This window comes from Lontra canadensis, unplaced genomic scaffold (assembly GCF_010015895.1).
Source record: "Lontra canadensis isolate GAN:19392208 unplaced genomic scaffold, GSC_riverotter_1.0 scaffold45, whole genome shotgun sequence".
NCBI classification, from domain to species: Eukaryota; Metazoa; Chordata; class Mammalia; order Carnivora; family Mustelidae; genus Lontra; species Lontra canadensis.
In genome coordinates this window covers 271,777-293,393 of record NW_022631039.1, presented here as the reverse complement: position 1 = coordinate 293,393, position 21,617 = coordinate 271,777, and the positions used below count along the sequence as shown (strand labels likewise).

The following is a 21,617-nucleotide window of genomic DNA, read 5'->3' as shown; positions in this document are numbered from 1 at the left end:
ACACACACACACGGTCCCAGATATGACAGACTTACACACATGCACACGGTTTCTGATACTACAGACTTACACACACACACACGGTTGCAGATACAACAGACTTACACACACACACACGGTCCCAGATATGACAGACTTACACACACGCACAGGGTTTCTGATACTACAGACTTACACACACACACACACACACAGTCCCAGATACTACAGACTTACACACACACACGGTCGCAGACACTACAGACTTAAACACACACACACACGGTTGCAGATACTACAGACTTACACACACACACGCACACACACACGGTCTCACATATTACAGACTTACACACACACACACGGTCCCAGATATGACAGACTTACACACACGCACACTGTTTCTGATACTACAGACTTACACACACACACACACACGGTCTCTGATACTACAGACTTACACACACACGCATGTGCACTGTGTGCGCTCAAGGGAATGAACCACTGGTCTGGCCTGTGAGGAGAGGAACTCCCACAGAGACATTCTGGTTCTGTCTTGGGAGGCAACACAGACTGGTGGACAAGGCAGGTGACAATTCGAGTCATAGGGAACAACAGACCCAGGGTCATGGTGTCGTGACACTGTAGGGCGTATTTGGGCAATAGCAGAGGTTCAGCGAGAACAGGGTGCGGGAGGCCGGGGAAGGAAGCGGCGGACAGGGGGGCGGGGCTAGGCTCCAGCGCACCTCTCCCGCCTTCATCCCGCCGGCAGCGCGGCGCTAGCGGGTCTGAGGGAAGCAGCCAGGCCGCGGCGGGCGGACGGCGACCGCAACGGCAGGGCGCGTGGCTGCTGGGCTTTCCGCCGGCTGCCGTGCCCCGCACGCCAGCCACACGGGAGGAACCGAGTACTCCCGGGACGGACCGATAGCCGGTCCTGGGTTCCGAAGACGGCAGCAGGCATGAAGGAAGGACACCTTCAAGAGATACTCCTGAGCCGAAAAGCAGAAGACGCGGGTCCCGACGAGGTGTGCAGACCGCGTTGCACTTCGGCTGGAGCAAACCACACGAGGAACTACACGTGACTCTGAGACCCCAGGACGCGGCAGCAGCGGGGAGACGGCTTCACTCCTCCGTGTGCCGGCGTCTACACCCGGTGCCCGCGTGGGCCAAGCACGGCGCCCGTGAAGCTGTCGAGATGAACACGCCCGGCCGTGACCTCACAGAGCTGTCTGCTGGTGGCAGCACGCGGGCAACCATGACGACAGCCCAGCGGGAGGTGAGCTCCCTGACAGGCGCGTCAGGTAGTGCCTGCGACAGCGCGGGGTCGGAGGAAAGGGACTCCCAGCGGCTTGGTGAACCCCTTCTCCGAGGAAGCCCTTGCTGCACTGGAGACTGGAAAGATGAGGACGCTTGTCAGGCCGATGCCCAGGAGAGGAGGCAGAACCGCACCTGCCAAAGCCAGGAGCCGCGAACGTAGCTGAGGAGGCGGAGAGGAGAGCAGCCGTAGGTGACCCCTCCTGACCAGCAAACCCTCCGCCACCCCAATAAAGCAGTTTGCAGAGAACTAGCCCCTAACTTTTCATTAAAAAAAAAAAACTACACAGAGGTGTACCCGGGTGGCTCAGTCGTTAAGCGTCTGCCTTTCCCAGGGTCCTGGGATCGAGCCCCCATGAGGCTCCCTGCTCAGCAGAGTCCGCTTCTCCCTCTGCCGTCCCCAAATCGTGTGTGCGCTCATGCTCTCTCAAATAAATAAAATCTTAAAAAAATAATAAAAACTGCACAGAGATGAAGGAATACTACAATGAAGACCTCTATACCTAGCATGAAGGTGGAAAAATGAATATTCTATCATTTTAAATCATTCTAGATATATTTGCTTTTTTGTTTTTACTAAACTGTTTTGAAAGCAGAGTACAGACATTACAATAATTTATCCCTAAATACTTGAGCATGCACCTCCTAAGGACAAAGACAAAACCATGATAGCACTTTCACATCTGAAGAAAAGAGTAATTCTATCTAATATTCATTTCATACATTAAACTACCCCCAGGGGTGCCCGGGTGCCTCAGTTGGTTAAGTGTCTGCCTTCAGCTCAGGTCATGATCCCCGGGCCCTGGAAGTAAGCCCCACGATGGGCTCCCTGCTCAGCATGGAGCCTACTTTTCCCTCTGCCTACTGCTCCCCTGCTTGTGCGCTTGCTCGGGCGCTGTCTCTCTCCCTGTCAAATAAATAAAATTTTAAAAACAAACAAACAAAAAAACCTGTCCCCAACTGTCCCTAAAATGTCTTTTATAGTTTTTCTAGGCAAGGATAGGGTGGGGTGGGATGGGAAAGGGGATTAGCATCCAGTCCAAGTTTGTGGAGATCTTTCCAACAGGAGAACGTTCTACTCAGAATTCCTTAGTTGTCCCCTTCACCAACAGGTTCAAGTCCTTACTCTTCACAGGACTCCAGACAAGTGTGACCAAGAGTTGAGGTAGGGGAATGGTGAGAGGGAAGGTAGAGTCAAGACATGCCGGAGGCAGAACTGACCTATCTGGCAGCTGGCTAGCTGGGAGAGAGCAGAAGGGGTGGACTTGGGGCCACGACACGGAAGATGTACCATTAGTGGAGAGAGAACCTGGGAGGAACAAGCAGGTTCTGTTGGAGGAAGGGGAGTTGAATTCTGGGTACAAAAGCATCTCAAGTACCCGTAAGACACTAGTGAAATGTCCGCTGAGCCACTGGAACTCCAGGCACTGCACAGAGCTGAGAGGTGCTGGCAAATAAATCTCTGGGGAAGGCTTCCTCCTTCCCCTCTGAAATCCCTCTCACAAGGTCACTCAGACTCCTGTCAACAAATCCAGTTTTCTTCATCTTACCTTTTTAGCAGCATCTGGCACAGTTGCCCACCACCTCCTTGAAATACCTCCCCTTGAGCACTGCCACAAACAGGGATGTCACTGGCTGCCCCTTCGCATTCTCCCTCTTCTTCTTATATCTAACAATTGAATTTTTTTTTTTTAAATTTAAATTCAAATTAGTTAACATATAGTGTAGTACTGGTTTCAGGAACAGACTTTATTGATTACCTGTAATACCAAGTGCTCATCCCAACAAGTGCCCTCCTTAATATCCATCACCCATCTAGTCCAGCCCCCCAGCCCTATTTGTTCTCCATATTTGATTCTCTAACAGTTTGCCTCTCTATTTTTACGTCATTTTATTTTTCCTTCCCTTCCCCTATGTTCATCTGTTTTGCCTTAAATTCCACATAGGAGTGAAATCATTTATTTGTCTTTCTCTGACTTATTTGCTTAGCACAATACCCTCTGGTTCTACCCATGTTGTTGTAAATGGCAGGATTTTATTCTTTTTGATGCCTGAGTAATATTCCACTATATACAAATACATATATAATCTTTACCCATCATCAGTTGATGGGCATTTGGGCTCTTTCCACAATTTGGCCTACCAATGCTGGCATGCCTCAGGGCCTGTTTTTTAGCCCCTTCTCTATCCACACTCTTCAAACAATCTCATCCATTCCTGTGGTTTTAAAAAACATTTTATTAAGAAAAATTTCAATTAAATGCAAAACAGCATAATGAAGTCCATGGATCTACCAACATTTGGTGTTTCTATATACCGATAACTCCCAAATGTAACCTACAGTCCAGACATCTCCTTTGAGGAGTCAAACAGGTCAAGTGGGCCAAACGCCTTTCCATTTGAATAGCTCACAACCATCTCAACTCCAAAAGTGCTCTGGATTCCCCCCTCCTGACCTTGTACCTGTTCTTCCTTCTCCGAATTAAGAGCAAGTTCCCAGATGGCCACTACTTTATTCACTGACATTTCCCAACAGTGCCTGGCACATGGTGGGCACTCATATGCTTATGGAACAAGTGACTTTCAGTAAATGGCACCAGTATGTGCCCTTGATTCTGTCTCCTTTCCAAAATCAGATTGGTATGACATAGATCAGATCATGCCACACTAGAAGGTATACCTTTAAAGGGCTCTCAGTATAAAATCCAAACTCTCCAAAATGGGTTGCAAGGCCTGAAATTATGGGGTTCCTGCTCCTTGCCACCTGTCTTCAGGCCTGTCTTCCCTTCACTCTTTATTTTCCATCCTCCTAGACTTTTCTGGAGTTTCCTGGTATGCCTTGCTCCTTCCCAGTCAGGGCTTTCCTGCACACTGACCCTTCAGGTCTCAGCTTAATGGCACCTTCTTGGAGGGCCTTCCATGATTTCATGGGGGTAGGTTCCCTGATTTTCTCTCATACTACCTACCTCAACCTTTAAGTCAATGTAGGTTTTTTTTTTTTTTTTTTACCTCTGCCATGCCTTCCTGGGGATAGTGACCACGGCTATTATGTTGAGCTCCACAAGGTTTCAAAGATATATACATTGAATATTTGTAGAATTAGTGTATTAGTTGGGTCTAGACGGAGTCCCAAAGAACTCTTACAGTTAAGGAAGTCAAAAGATACAGAGGCCTGTGAGAATAATCCAAGAATCAACAGGTTGGGCTTCAGTTTCGAGAGCATTTGGCTCCAAGAGGGCGTGGGGGTACTGGGTAGACACAGGTCCAAATCTCCAGTTTACGAGCTTTGTGACCTTGGGCACTTTAGGTGACTATGTTGGGGGAACACCTTCAGCCTCAGCTGTCTTTGTTGGAAAGGAGAAAATATGAATTTCAGTTTCGTATCCCCTGTGTACGGGAAAAAAAAACCAACAAAAAACAAAACACAGCAGATGCTCAATAACAGAATAAAGGGAGACTGCTTTGTTGACCAACTTGGAAACATACACATCAAACCTGGAGACCCAAGTTGGGCGTCAGTCCTAGGAACGCCTGATAACCCTGAGCTCAAACGCCTTTTCTAGCTGGACGTGCCCTGCGCTCTGAGGCTCCCTCTCACGCGTAAAACGCAGACCCCGACACCGCAGAGCGCGTCTGGGGCTGGATTTAGGGACCTCTCCAGACCATAAGTCTGACAACCTGCGCCCCGCACCCCTCTGCAAGCGGCGGCTGAGTCTCTGGAGGCTCAGCACCCAACCCCAGCAGACCACGTCTGGATCCTCCGGAGGGAGGAAAACGAGAGCAAATCTGCGCCAGCCAGAGCCCGGGTCTTGACCACAGAAGCAGGACACGGAGACGTGGAGGGAATGGTTCGGAAAACCGAGTATGGGACCCAGCGCGCGGGGAGAAGTTCCCACTGGAACCCAGAGCCCGCTCCCGAAGGCGACCCCTAACGCCCGTCGCCGCGCCACCTCCGCTTTCCCGCAAGCCAGCCTGTCCGCGCTGCTCGGACGCCCCGCGACCCCGCGCGCCCCGACCACGAGCTACCGGACCCCTGCTCACCGCCTCAGGGGCGAGCAGCAGCCCCGTCGCCGGCGCCGGTCGGCGGAGTTAGACCCCGCGGCCCCGCGCTCGCGAGCAGCCGCCGGCGACGCCAGGGCCTGGGGCCTCCGCGCGCGCGCCCTCGGCCACCGCTCGGGTCGCGCCGGGTCAAGGTCCCGCAGGCCTGGCCCGCACGGCGCGCGGACGTGGCCTGGGCCCCGAGCGCCGTCCCCGCCGTGACCTTGAGCCCGGCCCCCCCGGACCGCGCTCCGACTCTGCCGAGGCTCCCGTCCGCGCCGGCCTGGCCCACCGCGGCCTCGGCCCCACCGGCCCCGCAGCTCCTGCGGCCCGGCCAGAGCGAGCGCTGCCGGGCCGGGGCGGGCCGGGGGACCCCGCGCCCTCCGCCCCGCGGCGGCCACTCCCCGGCCACTCCCGGAGAGGGCGGCGCTGCTCACCGGAGCGGGGGCTGGAGGCTGCAGGGCGCGGCCCGCAGCAGGAGACCGCCGGCCGAGGCCGCTCCGCGGGCGTGCAGTACTCGCGCCGCCATCTTGCTCAGGCGCCTGGGCTCCCACCACCCCGGCCGCCGCTGACGCCGCCGCCGCGACCCCTCCCCCGGCCGGGCCCGCCGAACTGGGGCGGGGCCGGGGCGGGGCCGGGCGCGCGGCCGCTGCAGGGCCGGGCGCGGCCGCCAGGGGGCGCGGGGCGCACGGCGCACGGTCCCGGCACGGGGGGCCCGGCGGCCGGAGGAAGGAGCGCCCAAGAGGCCTGCACTAGGCCACGACGAGCCCCGCGAGGGAAGCCGGGCGCCCCCGCAGGTGCGCAGAGGAACGTGGGCTTTAATCACAAGGAGTGAGCAGCACCGCGCTCGATCCGGGCCTCTCCCGGTACAGTCCGCACTTCGTGCCGGCGCAGGTATTTCCTCTTCAAGCCGAAGCCGACCCCAGACGACGCGGTCACCGACACATCCCGGCTGGAAAAACACTCAAGTCGTCGCGCGGTCTCGGGACACCGTGTTCCCGTTCATTTCAACGCGGGGGGGGGGCGCCGGCCGCGGCTCCACTCTCCAGCTGTCCCCGTCCAGGGACCGTGGTGTGCCAGGGGGACGCGCTGAGTGCGCCCAGCGTGGAGATGGAGAGGCTCGCAAGGCGGGAAGGGGCCCGGACGGGAGAGCGAGTCTCTGCGGCGCCAGAAGCAGGGGCCGGAGCCCGGGCCGCCGGCACCACAGCGTAGTACCATGGGGCGAGGAGCTGACCGGTGCAAGGGGGACATCTCCGGCCAAGGAAGCAACTTAGAGGCGTGAGGTCAGGACGGCAACTGTTCCCGGAAAATGCATCCCGGGTCAGATAAAAGGGCACAAGCGTAATCTCGAAAACTGCCACCCAGACGAGGTAGGCAGAAAGGGAGCGAGACCTTGCGAGAAGGGGGAGCAACGAGGAGGAGGAGACGCCCTAGCCAGCAAGGGGAGCATCTGAAGGGCCGCGAAAGACACTGCGGACGCCTAGAAGAAAATGCCCTCCAGACTGGGTAGCTGGGGGGGGGGGTGTCTCTGTTACCCAGGCAGGTCTCTGCAGAAGAGGGCGGCGGCATGGGGCAGCTGGGTGGCTCCGGTGATGATCCCAGGGTCCTGGGCGGGAAGCCTGCTTCTCCCTCTCCCACTCCTCCTGCTTGTGTTCTCCCCCCCCTCTCACTGTGTCTCTGTCAAATAAATAAATAAATAAATAAATAAATAAAATCTTGGCGGGGAGGGGGGGGGGAAAGAGCCGCAGGGTCAGGAACTGGGCTTCTTGGAGGCAAAGGAAGCACCAGAGGTCAAGGGGTGCAGTTTTCTGACTGGGGGATATTTGAACATGTTCATATGCCAAAGAGCCACCTGAGAGGACAAAAAGGGGTCCTGTGTATGGAGAAGTGGCAACAAGGATTTGCTGCAGACCAGGGAGATACGTAGCTCTCTCTTGGAGGCCAGTGGAAAGAAGACCAAGGAGCACAGGAAGGAGGCCAGAGGCTGTGTGGCTGAGCAAGCTCCTGATCTCAACTGGCTTACGTTAGTGAACCTGTAAGAAACTGGAGAGATCCAAAAGGGAGGCTGAAGTGAGCTTTCCCCAGGGCAGAAAGGACATGTCCCCAGCCTTCCCTTCAGGAGCCCTCTTCAAGCCAGTGGTGTCAGTGTGCCCTTGTGACTTTCTCACATATTCTCCCAACTATTTTTCAAGAGACAAATGTTTTCAGGGGTGCCTGGGTGGTTCAGTGGGTTAAGTCTCTGCCTTTGGCTCAGGTCAAGATCCCAGGGTCCTGGGATGGAGTCCCACATCCAGCTCTCTGCCGGAGAAGTGGGAAGCCTGCTTCTCCCTCTCTCTCTGCCTACTTATAATCTCTGTCAAATAAATAAAATCTTAAAAAAAAAAAAAAAAGAAAAAGAGACAAATGCTTTCTAATGCAGTTTCCTGTGTTGTAAACTTGGTAAGTATTTCTTGGGTTTGACCTTGCTTTTGTGGTATTTAGCGTAAGGCCACTTATTCTGCACTTTCCCCCTCCATCGTCTTCTTGCTCCGGAGTTCCATTAACCCTATGCTTCTCACTGGGCGAAGTACTTTAATTTCACAGGTGTATAGCTTAGGTTACTCGATGCCATAGAAGAATATTGGACATATTCCTGGAGCATACTTTTTATACCAAGATTATTAAGAAAAATAACAAAAAAATAAAGTATATGTAAACATTTTAAGTGTTTGAGGCTTTTGAGATGGCTTGTACAGGTGTCCTGTTTCTTCCAGGATAACCGGTTCCATACAGCTTCACCTGTGGGAGACCTAGGCACTGTTTTGCTTGTTGGAACATCATCTATCCAACCTCTTTTCTTCTTTCCTTATTCAGCTCAGTTTAGGTCTTAGGACCAGTCTTTGAATAAGTCTGTCTCCTTCCTTCTAATCTTTCCTCTTCCAGTTCCATTTTCTACACTGATGCTGTAACTTTTATAGGAATGTGAATCTAATTATATCATTCTCTTAAAAAAAATGTCAAATAACCCACAACCACCTAAGTGTAATTTCTGCCTATTTCTTTCTCTTTCATTCACTCTTTTTTTTAAGCAATAGAAGTTTATTAAGCAAGTATACAGAAAAAGCTCCCAGGAGTGAGAGGGGTTCTGACAGGATTGCCCTCTGCCTGTTTCCTTACCGGAGCTGCACTCATGTTCAAAATGTCCCAACAGTCCTCATCAGCTTATAGAACCCCTTGGTTATGCTCCTTTCTCTCACACTTTCAGGATTTTACACTCTTCCCTCTGCGTGGAATACCCTTTCCACAACCCTCATCTACTAGCCTCGAGCCTATTCCTTTAAGATTTAGTTCTCCAGCACTATCTAGTCTCTTCCGGGGAAGTTACCCTAATTTCTTCTGCACCGGTGTGCTTTTCTTTGCCACAAAGAACCCTGTGCATACCTCACTTACTAGATTATGAGCCTGAGTGTGTGGACAGTGCTTCGTGGTTACTGCTGAAAACCCTGTGCTTGTAAAATACACATATTAGTTGAGACTGAAATATGTTCCAAGTCTCTTTCTAAGAGCCAGAAGACTGAAATATATAACTTAATGTTTCTTCAGGTCAAAATCTAGGTTCATAGTTTATTAATAAAAAGGAACAAAACAAACTCTCCAACTCAAATGCACAGTGTGAGAAGCTCTAAACTTCATCAATGTATCAGATTGTAGGAACTCAGTCCTATTTAATCTACACTAGAATACAGGATTTAAAAAAAAAGTGACAGAATTTTCAAGTTTTATTTTCTATGTTTCAACATTCATAATACAAACTTTAATCTGTTAAAGTTTGACCCCAATCAGACTGTTAATTATTTCCATTTGTAACTAGTTAAATCAGAGAAAAAATTTAAATTCAAATATATGCCACCAAAAATATTCACTTAATGTAGTCTTATCTCTTTTTATCAAAAGATATTTCCTCCCCAAATAAAGATTCTAAGATAAATTCAAGATTCCTTTGAATGAAAAAAAAAAGGACACCTAACACAGTGAGCTTATAAAACAATGCAGGGGACTGCTAGGCACACTTTAAGAGGAAAGTATGTCCACTGAAAAGGAAATTTAAAACATGACCTTAAACTTTTACGAAAAATTTTAACGGCCTTTACTATTCCATAAATACTGGGAGAGAAATTAGACAGTTTGTACGGAAACTTAGAAAAATTTCTTTTTCCATAAAGCAAACTTATCAATCTTTCCCTTTGGCTCCTTCTTCCAATCCTCCTTCACTGTGCTGAAGAGCTACTGAGTTCTTCCAGATTTTGGGGTAGGCAGGTGGTTTCTAAGCTGACTGGGCTTTCCAGGTAGGTAGTTCCTGCACAGGGTTTTCCAGTCACTGGATCTATGACTTGTCCGACTTTGAAAATGATCTCGGCCAGTTCATGTTTCACGTGCTTTGTTCGTGGAACAGGTAGAGCTTTGAGAAGCACGATATCCCCAACTGTGCACTGCTGAAGAGCATCGTGGGCAAAGTAGGTTTTTCGTTTATTAAAATACTGTTGAAAGAAGGGGGAACAAAACAGTAGTTCCCATCTGTGATCTGACAATACAGTACAGAATATGAAAAATGATGCATGGAAACAAGCTGGGACTTGGGGGAAAAAATAGTACACTAAAACAAAAATTACCTGCTTAATTTCTGGAAAAACAGCTAAATTCTAGAGTGGATCATGTCCTTGAGCTCTCCAGCCTATTACCTTCAGTATCCTTGGTCTATCAATCATCATCATTCTTTACCCTTATTTAAACTCTTCCTTCCTAGTGGAGCCTTCTCTTCAGCCTATAAACATGCTACTTTCACTACTAGCTATGTGATCTGGGGAAGTCACTTATCATTCCAAGCTTAGTTTTTTTTTTTCTCCCCCAGCAAAAAATGAGGCTCCAATATCTGCATCTCTAAAGTTATCCAGAGAATCAAATGCTATTAATACACAAAAAACACTTAGCTCCATGTGTGGCTCAAACTGCAGATCGAGCCACAGATGGCCATCAACAACCTTGCTACAGAAGGTATTCTCATTCTATATGTGAGAAAACAGGTCTGGAGTAAGGGAACGGGCACAGCTAGTAAACAAGAGTCAATATTCAAGCTAAGGTATTCTGACTCTCACGACAATAACCATGCTGTCAGTCTCCTGCTTGCTCCTATGTTATTATTGTTAATAAAAGACCACTTTATTTGCTCCCTAACCCACTTGGTGTCCCCTTCCCTCAACTCTGTCACCTCTGAGGCACCTGGGTGGCTCAGTCGGTTAAATGTCTGTTTTTGGCTCAGGTCATGATCCCAGAGTCCTGGGAATGAGTCCTGCATCAGGCTCCCTGCTTCTCCCTATACCCCTCCACCTTCCTGGGCGCACTCTCTCAAATAAAATCTTTAAAAACTAAAACACCCTGTCACCTCTGCTCCTGTGTTTTTCATCCCAGATAGCAAAGAGCATTTCTACCTCCCTGTATTCCCAACCTTGAATGCAGAGTCATCCCTGGCACTTTCTCCCGCTTCCTTGCACTTCCAACAAATCAAAGACTCTATTTTTTCTGAAATCTACTTTTCCCACTCCATTTGTATTACTCCAAGGACTGTTTAGGTCCTTATATCCAGTTCTAGCCTTTTGCAAAAGCCTTCTTATCCACTTCCTTACATCCAGTCCTCACCCTATGTCTCCAAGTCTGCCTTCCTTTGCCTATAGGATGAAATCCAACAACACAACATCCAAGACCTCTCTCAGTCCAGCTCCCAGTGTCCTGCCATTCACTCATCCACAGTCAGTGCCTATGGGGGTCAAGCTCTGGGCTTGATCCTGCCAAACTACTTGTTGTTCCTGCCCAATGTCATGCCCTTTAATGGCTAAAAGAACTTCCATAAACTACTCACCATGGCCAGAATGACTCCCCCAAACCTGGTCCTTTGGATAAAAGCCTTTCTGCGATTCAGCCCCAATGTCTCTTAACTGAGGATGCCCTCCTTCACCCATGTGGGAAGATAACAGGTGTCCTGCTCTCTGCTCCCAGTACTTTGCAGACGAATGACTATAGGAGTTATCAGACCCAGTTAAAATTAACTCTATGTGTCCCCGGAATTTGAGAATGGACCACAATCAATTCACTTCGTTATACCCACAGATCAGCACAGTGTCTGGCTCACAGCGGATGCCCAGGGCATCTGTCCTGGCGGAACCGTTTCTCTGCTCAGAACCCACAACATGCTGTGATTTACCAGTGTCTTCTGAAAAAGGACATCCCTCACCTTTAATAAATAGGGATCCAAAACGAGCCTGGTCACTCTCACTTTGGCTGTTTTTTGCATTGCTGTTCCAATCACCTTCCCCACGATCCACTTGGCGTGGACGGACGAACGAACTATTGACATCACGTGGCTTTGGTCACCTGCAAAAGAAATTCCGAAGTTTAATGTGCGGGCTGTTGGGCTCACACACTGAATTTTGTTGCTGGAACTGCCGAAGTTCAGAAACATCTCTTGTCGGCCTTCCGGAATCGCCACTTCAGACGCTTGCGTTCCGTCTCCTTCCCCCAACCTTCCACCTTCACACCGTTGACGGAGCCGGCGTTTTAGCCCAGGCCCCAGTCTCTCCGTGCGCAACGGGAGCGAGAACAGGCTCCCGCCACAGCAGTGCTTTGAGGTGCGCGGTCGCAGCGTCCCCGATTTCGTTCTTTCCGCTGGGCGTGCCTGTCCCCGAAGGCGCCGGCCCTGCTGCTCGGGCGCAAGGCCCAGACGGCCGGGACGTCCCCGCCCCCGGGAGGGCACCTCCGCTGGAGACTTTCTTGGCCAACGCTGGGTCCGTCCGCCGGGCCTGGGGTACGCTGGGGTGACTGACCCTCCCGCCCCGCACTACTCAGGGGTCAGGCACTCGCCTCGCCTCCAGGCTCTCACCGGACGGCGTCCTCCTCCTCCGGATTCACCCACTGCAGCCGCAGAACGCACACCGCGCTCTCCCAACCGCTCCGCTTTCCCCGCGCGTGGTGCTGGAGGCCAGCGGGAGCGCGAACCACGAACCGCAGCGTGATGACGTCATGTCCCTGCACGACGGCTCTTCTCATTGGCCGCGTGTCCCATCGGCCATGGGCGGGATAAAGGCGTGGCTCCGCCCACTTCCCTTAAAGGGAACCGCGGACCGTGGGTCAACTGGGGACTTGTACCTGCGCCTTGTTCCCGCGCGGTGCTGCTGGAGCGTGGAGGATTCCGGCCTTTCCTTTAACTATTCCATCCGGTTTCCTCTTTTTCCGCCGAGCTCCCAGGCTTGGACAAGGCCTTTCAGATCAGAGGAACCTCGTTCATTCATTAAACACCGGACATTGGACACTGCTAAATGATGAGACCTAAGCATTCTAGCCCCACATCTGCTTTAAAGAAACACTGTAGGTTTTTGTGCCCAGTTTGATTTTACACGTTATTTCTCAAAATCTATGAGACGGAGAGAAGTCCAGCGTTGGCACATACATACCTGCGACAGTGACGAAGGAACTCCATGGGCCATGAGCTGCTTGATGGCGCCTTCTCAGAGGGATGGAGAACTGGGAATGTATTAGGAAATTAAGAGAAACGGAAAACAAGAGCTACTGGCACAGACAATTTGAGGGCCAAAATATGGGTATGGAATCCTGTCTTTAACCATTGAAACATCTTAGTGACTGGAGAGGGAAGACAGAAAATAAGAATTCTCCCATACGTTAATCTGTCCAACACTCACTTCTTTCTTAGCAAACTGGTATAGAACACCTCTTAGATTCTGTGCTAGGCAAAAAGATGAAATAAAGAAGACTCCTGCTCTCAAAAAGCCCACAGTCTAGTAGGGACAGGTGAGTAAAGAAAGAAGTGTATTCCGACAGCACAAGAGGGTTCCCCTTTCTCCACATCCTCTCCAACACACGTTGTTTCCTGTCTTGTTGATTTTGGCCATTCTCACTGGTGTAAGGTGGTATCTCAGTGAGGTTTTGATTTGAATCTCCCTGATGGCTAAACAGTGTGGAGATTCCTTAAGAAATTAAAAACAGAGCCACCCTATGACCCTGCAATTGCACTGCTGGGTATTTACCCCAAAGATACAGATGGAGTGAAAAGAAGGGCCATCTGTACTGCAATGTTCATGGCAGCAATGGCCACAGTCACCAAACTGTGGAAAGAACCAAGATTCCCTTCAATGGACGAATGGATAAGGAAGATGTCGTCCATATACACCATGGAGTATTATGCCTCCATCAGAAGGGATGGGACTGGAGGAGATTATGCTGAGTGAAATAAGTCAATTATCATATGGTTTTGCTTATTTGTGGAGCATAAGGAATAACAAGGAGGTCACTGGGAGATGGAGATGAAAAGTGAGTTGGGGGAAACTGGAGGGGGAGACAAACCATGAGAGACTGTGAACTCTGAGAAGCAAACTGGGGGTTTTGGAGGGGTGGGTGAGCCTGGCGGTGGGTATTATGAAGGGCACATATTGCATGGAGCACTGGGTGTGGTGCATAAACAATGAATTCTGGAACACCCAAAAGAAATTTAAAAAAATAAGTAAAAATTAAAAAAAAAAGAAAGAAGTGTAAAACAATTGTACGTTATGGGAACCTTGAGAAAGGAATGCATACTTTTGTGGAGAGAGAAGGCTTGATCAATACACAGCCCTTGACCAGAGGCTGTATAGCTTGAGAGGAGAGGGACATGGGATTTGGGAAGGGCATTTGAGGCAGAAAGGAGAGCATGTGCAGGGGTGCTGGGGTGTGAGAGACAGTATGATGAGCAGGAGGCTGATACAGGAAAAGAATGGCAGGGATAGAAATTGGTCAGAGATAGGCCTCTACCTTGTTAAGTGCCTGACCTCACTTTTTGTTCTAAATGATGAGAAGCCTTTGAGAGATATGAATAGTTTTGCTAGCCTTCAACATCATCGTGGTAGGAGTGTGGAAGAGAGGAGAGATGTTGGGGAGATTGGAGGCTAGATGCTTTGTCAGGGGATGGTGAAAACCTAAATTGAAGCAGTGGGAATGGAAGAACGAAGGTGGGTTGGAGAAGTGATTGGGAAATTGGTCATGTGAGGCAAGGGGACAGAGAGGAGGTAAGAGTGTGTGCAAGTGTGGCAAAACCTTAACATGTCCACAACTGAGCTCCTTGTCCCTCAATCTTATTCCACCTCCTTTTCTCAAAGGCATCATCATGCACTCAATTAGGCAGGCACATCTTGGATTACACTCTCTTCTCTTCTTTTATGAGTATTGTCATTTCTACTTCCCAAATATTTATTGTCTATTTCTCTCCATCTCCACTAACCCAAGCCACCATCATTTCTGACTTAGACAAATGCAACTGCCATCCTTTAATTCTTTGCTTCCATTCTTGTCTTTCTCTACATAGCAGTCAGAATATGCACATTGGATCATGACATTTCCTTGTTTAAAAACCCTATATATGGGTGCCTGGGTGGCTCAGATGGTTAAGTATCTGCCTTCAGCTCAGGTCATGATCTCAGGGTTCTGGGATCCAGTCCCGGGTCGGGCTCCCTGCTCAGTGGGGAGTCTATTCTCCCTCTGCCCCTCCCCTGCTTGTGTTCTCTCTCTCTCTCTCTCTCTCTCAAATGAATAAATAAAAATTGTAAAAACAAAACAAAACCCTGACTGCTTCCCATTGCACTTGAATACATTTCAAGATCCTTAAAGGGTCTACGGGATTGTACCATTTGGGAGTGCTTTTGGTGAATGTCTGCCTATCAGTCAGGTAAACAAATAGAAGTTCTTAGGGGTGGTGTCCCATCATGAAACAAGGTGTTGAGAGGTTTGCAGTCCAGGTCTAGGGAGGATCTCAACAATGTCATCAAGGAGTCATGTGCTTTCTATCTTTTATCTGCTATCCTCAGTGCTTTGGCTTGTTACCTCATGGGTGCAAGATGGCTGTGGTAGTACCAGGAAGCACACTGAGTATCATGGCATAGAGGAGGAGCAAGGGCAGCATCAGCCCATCTGTCTTTTTATCAGGGAAGCAAAAACTTCTGCTTATGTCTGCTTCACCAGAACTGTGCCATATGACCATCTATTAAAGCCTCAGTTTTAAGAAAGGCTGGGAAGATGTGTGTACAGCATCTTTACCTCTGTATTGGAAGCAGGCAAATGAGAAAGGGGATTGGGAGTGGAAGTTGGGTTAAGTATTGCAAAGTAGCTGCCATAAATATCTTTTGTTTACTTCTCCATCTCAATTTACATTCATCACCCTGTTAGCCACTATGCTCCAGTTATACTCTTAGCTTCTTGCATAAGCCAAGTTTAGTGAATCCTTTTATCCTGAGATTCTAGTCTTTCTTCATTACAAAGAAATTCTTTTTATCCTACCTTTCTTCTTTCTCTTCCTCCCTTCTTCCATTTTCTCCTTCCTTCCTTTATAGTTTCTCTCCTTTACTTTGTAATTATTTCTTTCTGGAAGTTCTTGAAGAATTTAGATTTTGCATAGGTTAAAAATGTATATATTTGTACCCTTTTAAGACCTTGAAATACATAGGAATTTTTCAGATGATTAATTAATTTATAATCTATTATTTTGTTAATCCTTGGCAAAAGTGTATTTTTTTATAGCCTTAGAGCATGTCATTGTTTCTCTCCCCACTCCCTTTAGATCTCTGTTCTATCTGGCATTTCCTTTTTAGACAATCCAGCATTATTTATGTCAAAATTTTCCAGCACAGTTATAAAACCTTTTTAGTATTTGAAAATCACTTCTGTATGTAGGTTTGCTTATCACACATTTTTACAGATTTTATTTTATGGTTATGTGATCCACTCATTTTATATTGTAAACCAGCCACACTCTATTTTCTATCATATCTCTGAAGTGGATGTTAATTCTTTCATATCTCTGCATCATCATTAGACTAAGTTGTACACATTTTATTTTTCAAAGTTCTTAGCTAAATTTCAGTTAGTTCACATATAGTGTAATAGTCATTTCACGTGTACGATATAGTGGTTCCACACCTTCCATACTACACCTGGTGCTCATCTCAAGTGCAGTCCTTAATCCCATCGCCTATTTAGCGCCTCTCCCCACCTCCCCTCTGATAACCATCAGTTTGTTCCCTATAGTTCAGAGTCTGATTCTTGGTTAGCTTCTCTCTCTTTTTTCTTTGCTTATTTGTTTTGTTTCTTAAATTCCACAGAGGAGAGAAATCATAGGGTATTTGTCTTTCTCTGAGTAACTTATTTTGTTTATACTCTCTAGCTCCATCTGTGTCATTGTGAATGGCGAGATTTCCTTCTTCTTTATGGCTGAGTAATATATAATCTCACATCTTCCTTATCCATTCATCAGTTGACGGACACTTGGGCTATTTCCATAATTTGGCTATTTCAGATAATGTTGCTATAAACATTGGGGTGCATGTATCCCTTTGGATTAGTATTTTTATATTCTTTGGGTAAATACCTAGTGGTGCAATTGCTGGCTGATAGGGTAGCTCTATTTTTAACTTTTTGAGGAAACTCCACCAGCACACTGTTTTCCAGAATGGCTGCATCAGTTTGCATTCTGATCAGCAGTTCAGGAGGGTTCCCCTTTTTTCACATCCTCACCAACACCTGTTGTTTTATGTGTTGTTGATTTTAGCTGTTCTGACAGGAGTGAGGTAATGCCTCATTGTGGTTTTGATTTGCATTTCCCTGATGCTGACTGATGTTGAGCATCTTTTCATGTGTATGTTGCCCATCTGTATGTCTTCTTTGGAAAAATGTCTGTTCATGTCTTCCGTCCTTTTTTGAATTGGATTATTCATTTATTGGGCATTAGGTTTTATAAGTTTTTCACATATTTTGGATACTAACCCTTCATCCAATATGTCATTTGAAAATATTTTCTCCCATTCCATAGGTTGTCTTTTAGTTTTGTTGACTGTTTCCTTTGCTGTGCAGAAGCTTTCTATTTTGATGAGTTTATTTTTGCTTTTGTTTTCCTTGCCTCAGGAGACATATCTATAAAGAAGTTCCTATGGCCGATGTCAAAGAATTTACTGCCTATGTTCTCTTCTAGAATTTTTATGGCTTCAGGTCTCACATTTAGATCTTTCATCCATTTTGAATTTACTTTTATGTATGGTGTAAGAAAGTGGTCCAGTTTCATTCTTTTGTATGCTCCAGTTTTCCCAACACCATTTGTTGAAGAGCCTGTCTTTGGATATTCTTTGTCAAAGATTAGTTGACCAGGGGCACCTGGGTGGCTCAGTGGGTTAAAGCCTCTGCCTTCAGCTCAGGTCATGGTCCCAGGGTCCTGAGATCGAGCCCCACATTGGGCTCTCTGCTCCATGGGGAGCCTGCTTCCTCCTCTCTCTCTCTGACTGAGTCTCTGCCTACGTGTGATCTCTGTCTGTCAAATAAATAAATAAATAAATAAATAAATAAATAAATACATAAATAAATCTTAAAGATTAGTTGACCACACATTTATGGGTTCATATGGGTTTTCTATTCTGTTCCATTGATCTATGCGTCTATTTTTTGTGCCAGTATCATACTGTCTTGATCACTACAACTTTGTAATATAACTTGAAGTCTGGAATTGTGATTCCTCCAGTTTGCTTTTCTTTTTCAAGATCTCTTTGGCTCTTGAGGGTCTTCTGTGGGTCCATACAGATTTTAGGATTATGTGCTCTAGCTCTGTGAAAAATGTTTTTCATGTTTTGATAGGGATTGCATTAAATCTATAGATGCTTTGGGTAGTATAAATGTTTTAACAATATTTGTTCTTCCAATCTATGAGCATGGAATGTCTTTTCATTTCTCAGTCTTGGCTTCAATTTCTTTCATCAGCGTTTTCATAGCTTTCAGAGTACAAATCTTTCATCTCTCTTTGGTTAGGTTTATTCCTAGGTATCTTATTGTTTTTGGTGTGATTGTAAACGGGATTGGTTTCTTAAATTTCTCCTTCTACTGCTTCATTATTGGTGTACAGTAATGCAATAGATTTCTGAACATTGATTTTGTATCCTGTGACTTTACTGCATTCATTTATCATTCTAGCAGGTTTTTGGTGGATTTTTTCAGGTTTCCTTCCTTCCTCCCTTCCTTCCACCCTTCCTCTCTTCCTTCCTTCCTCCCTTTCTTCCTTTCTCCTTCCCTCCTTCCCTTCCTCCCTTCCTTCCAGAGATTTTTTTTTTCCTTCCAGAGATTTTATTGATTTGACAGAGCATGGGCAGGAGAGCATAAGTGGTGTGGGGAGGGTGCTGTCAGAGGGAGAAGGAGAAGTAGTCTCCCCACTGAGCAGGGAGCCTGATGTGGTTTGATTCTAGGACTCTGGGATTATGACCTGAGCCAAGGGCAGATGCTTAACTGACTGAGGCACCCAGGTTCCCTCTTTCAGGTTTTCAACATAGAGTATGATGTCATCTGTAAATAATAAAAGTTAGATTTCTTCCTTGTTGACTTGGATGCCTTTTATTTCTTTTTATTATCTGATTTCAGTGGCTAGGACTTCCAGTACTATGTTAAATAATAGTGGTTAGAGTGGACATCTCTGTCTTGTTCCTGACTGGAGAGGGAAAGCTCTCAGCTTTTTTCCCATTGAGGATGATATTAGCCATGGGTTTTTCATATATGACCTTTATTCTGTGGAGGTATGCTCCTTCTAAACCTATTTCCTTGAGGGTTTTTGATCATAAATGGATGTTGTACTTTGTCAAATGCCTCTTCCACATCTAATGAGAGGATCATATGGTTCTTATCTTTTCTTTTATTAATGTGATGTATCATGTTGATTGATTTGTTAATAATTGAACCACACTTGTTGTCCAGGAATAAGTCCCACCTGATCATGGTGAATGCTTTTTTAAATGTATTGCTGGATTCAGTTTGCCAGTATTTTATTGAGAACATTTGCAACTATATTCATCACAGATATTGGTCTGTAGTTCTCTTTTTTAGTGGTATCTTTATCTGGTTTTGTTATCAGGGTAATGATGGCCTACAGAATGAATTTGGAAGTTTTCCTTCCTTTTCAATTTTTTGGGATAGTTTTAGAAGAAGAGGCATTAACTCACCTTTAAATGTGTGGTAGAATTCGCCCATGAAGCCATCTGGTCCTGGACTTTTGTTAGTTGGGAGTTTTTGATTACTGACTCAATTTCTTAACTGGTTACCAGTCTGTTCAAATTTTGTTTCTTCTTATTTCAATTTTGGTAGTTTTTTCTTTTTATTTGACAGACAGAGATCACAAGCAGGCAGAAAGGCAGGCAGAGAGAGAGGAGGAAGCAGGCTCCCCGCTGAGCAGAGAGCCTGAAGTGGGGCTCCATCCCAGGACTCTGGGATCATGACCTGAGCTGAAGGCAGAGGCTTTAACCCACTGAGCCACCCAGGTGCCCCTCAATTTTGGTAGTTTTCATGTTTTTAGGAATTTATCCATTTCTTCCAGGTTGTCCAGTTTGTAGCATATTGTTTCTCATAATATTCTCTTGTACTTGTTTGTATGTCTGTGGTGTTGGTTGTTGTTTATCCACTCGCATTTGTGATTTTATTTACTTGGGTCCTTTCTCTTTTCTTTTTGATAAGTCTGGCTAGAGGTTTATCAATTTTATTTTTTTTCCAAAGGGGCAGCTGGTGGTTTCATTGATCTGTTTTATTGATTTTTTGGTTTCTATAACATTTATTTCTGTTCTAATTTTTATTATTTCCTTCCTTCTGCTGGCTTTAGGCTTCCTTTGTTCCATGTATAGTTTTAGGTTTCTTTTATCAATGAAAGGAGGTGAATCAGGATCTTTCTGTGCTGCCATCTTGAACCCTCTCCATCCCGTTTTCCTTTGCCCATTAAAAATTTGAGTTATTTGTTACTTTGCTATTTACTTGTAGGAGATTCTTATATATTTTGGATATTAACCTGTTATTGGATACATGATTTGAAAATACTATCTCCCATTTCTAGGTTACTTTTTAATTATTATTATTATTATTATCCCTTTGCTCTGCAAAGTTAATGAGTCACTTGTTTACTTTTGCTTTTGTTTTCTAGGCTTTTGGTGTCATTTAAAAAAAAAACCGTTGACAAGACCATGTCAAGGAGATTCTCTGTTGTTTTCTTCTAGAAATTTTATGATTTGGGGTCATATGCTTAAGTTTCTAATCCATTTTGTGCTGCTATTTTTTATACACTGTAGTCTGGTGTAAAATAACCATTCAACTTTATTATTTTTTTTAAGATTTTCTTTCTTTATTTCTTTCTTTATTTATTATCAGAGAGAGAGAGAGAGCAAGAAGGCAGAGAGGCAGGCAGAGGGGGAGAGAAGCAGGTTCCCCGCTGAGCAAGAAGCCTGATGCTGGACTCTATCTCAGGACTCTGGGATCATAACCTGAGCAGAAGGCAGCGGCTTAACTGACTGAGCCACCCAGGCATCCCCAATTTTATTCTTGTACATATGTTCATTTAGTTTCCCTAACACCATTTATTGAAGAGGTTATATTTCCCCATTGTATACTCTGGCAACTTCGTTGAAAATTTGTTGCCTATGTGTCATATACTTCTAGGAATTCCATTCTGCTCTACTGGTCTAAGTGTCTCTTTTTATTAGCATAATGTTCTCTAGATCCATCCATATTGTGCTATAGATCAGTACGTATTTCCTTTTTATCATTGAATAATATTTTGCTTTATGTATATAGCACATTTTGTTTATCCATTCATTAGTTATTGGATATTTGGCCTGTTTCTGCTTTTGGCCTATTATGAATAATGCTATGAATGTAAATTTTGTACAGATACATGTTTTTATTTTTCTTGGGGATATACCTAGGAGAATTACCTGTCAGATAGTAACTCCACATTTATCATTTTGAAGAACTGCCAGACTCTTCCAAAGTAGCTGCACCAATTTACATTTCTAACAGCAGTGCCTGAATGTTTCAATTTCTCCCACTGTCCTCCCCAACACTTGCTATTATTTTGGTTGTAGCCATACAAGAGGTTTTGAAGTGGTATCTCATCATGCTTTGGATTTGCATTTCCTCAATGGTTAATGATGTTGAGTATCTTTTCATGTGTTTACTGGACATTTTTATGTCTTCTTGGAGAAGTTTCTATTCAGATTTTTTGCTCATTTTCAATTAGGTTGTCTTTTTTTTTAATTAGGTTGTCTTTTCAAAAATATTTTTATTTGAGAGAGAGAGAGAGAACAAATGAGAGCCTGAGCCGGAGGGGAGGGAGCAGAGGGACAGGGAGGAACAGACTCCTGGTGAGCAGGGAGTCTGATGCAGGACTCTATCCCAGGACCCTGGGATCCATGACCTGAGCCAAAGGC

At 46.3% G+C, this 21,617-nt stretch overlaps 2 protein-coding genes across 2 annotated transcripts in view; both read right to left on the bottom strand.

Annotated features, from left to right (window-relative positions):
- NIPSNAP2 (nipsnap homolog 2) overlaps positions 1 to 5,909 on the bottom strand; it is a 30,222-nt gene extending 24,313 nt beyond the window's left edge. Inside the window, exon 1 of the mRNA XM_032872348.1 lies at positions 5,769 to 5,909. Within this exon, the coding sequence (XP_032728239.1) occupies positions 5,769 to 5,860 (92 nt within the window). The 5' untranslated portion in view covers positions 5,861 to 5,909. The remainder of the gene's footprint in view (positions 1 to 5,768) is intronic.
- A 3,636-nt stretch (positions 5,910 to 9,545) lies between these two features.
- On the bottom strand, positions 9,546 to 12,292 carry MRPS17 (mitochondrial ribosomal protein S17). Its single transcript, XM_032872345.1, has 3 exons — positions 12,223 to 12,292; positions 11,597 to 11,736; positions 9,546 to 9,848 (listed from the first exon to the last, which is right to left on the bottom strand). The coding sequence occupies exons 2-3, from the start codon at positions 11,717 to 11,719 to the stop codon at positions 9,579 to 9,581; spliced, it is 393 nt and encodes a 130-aa protein (XP_032728236.1). The 5' UTR covers positions 11,720 to 11,736; positions 12,223 to 12,292; the 3' UTR covers positions 9,546 to 9,578.
- Positions 12,293 to 21,617: the final 9,325 nt, after the last annotated feature.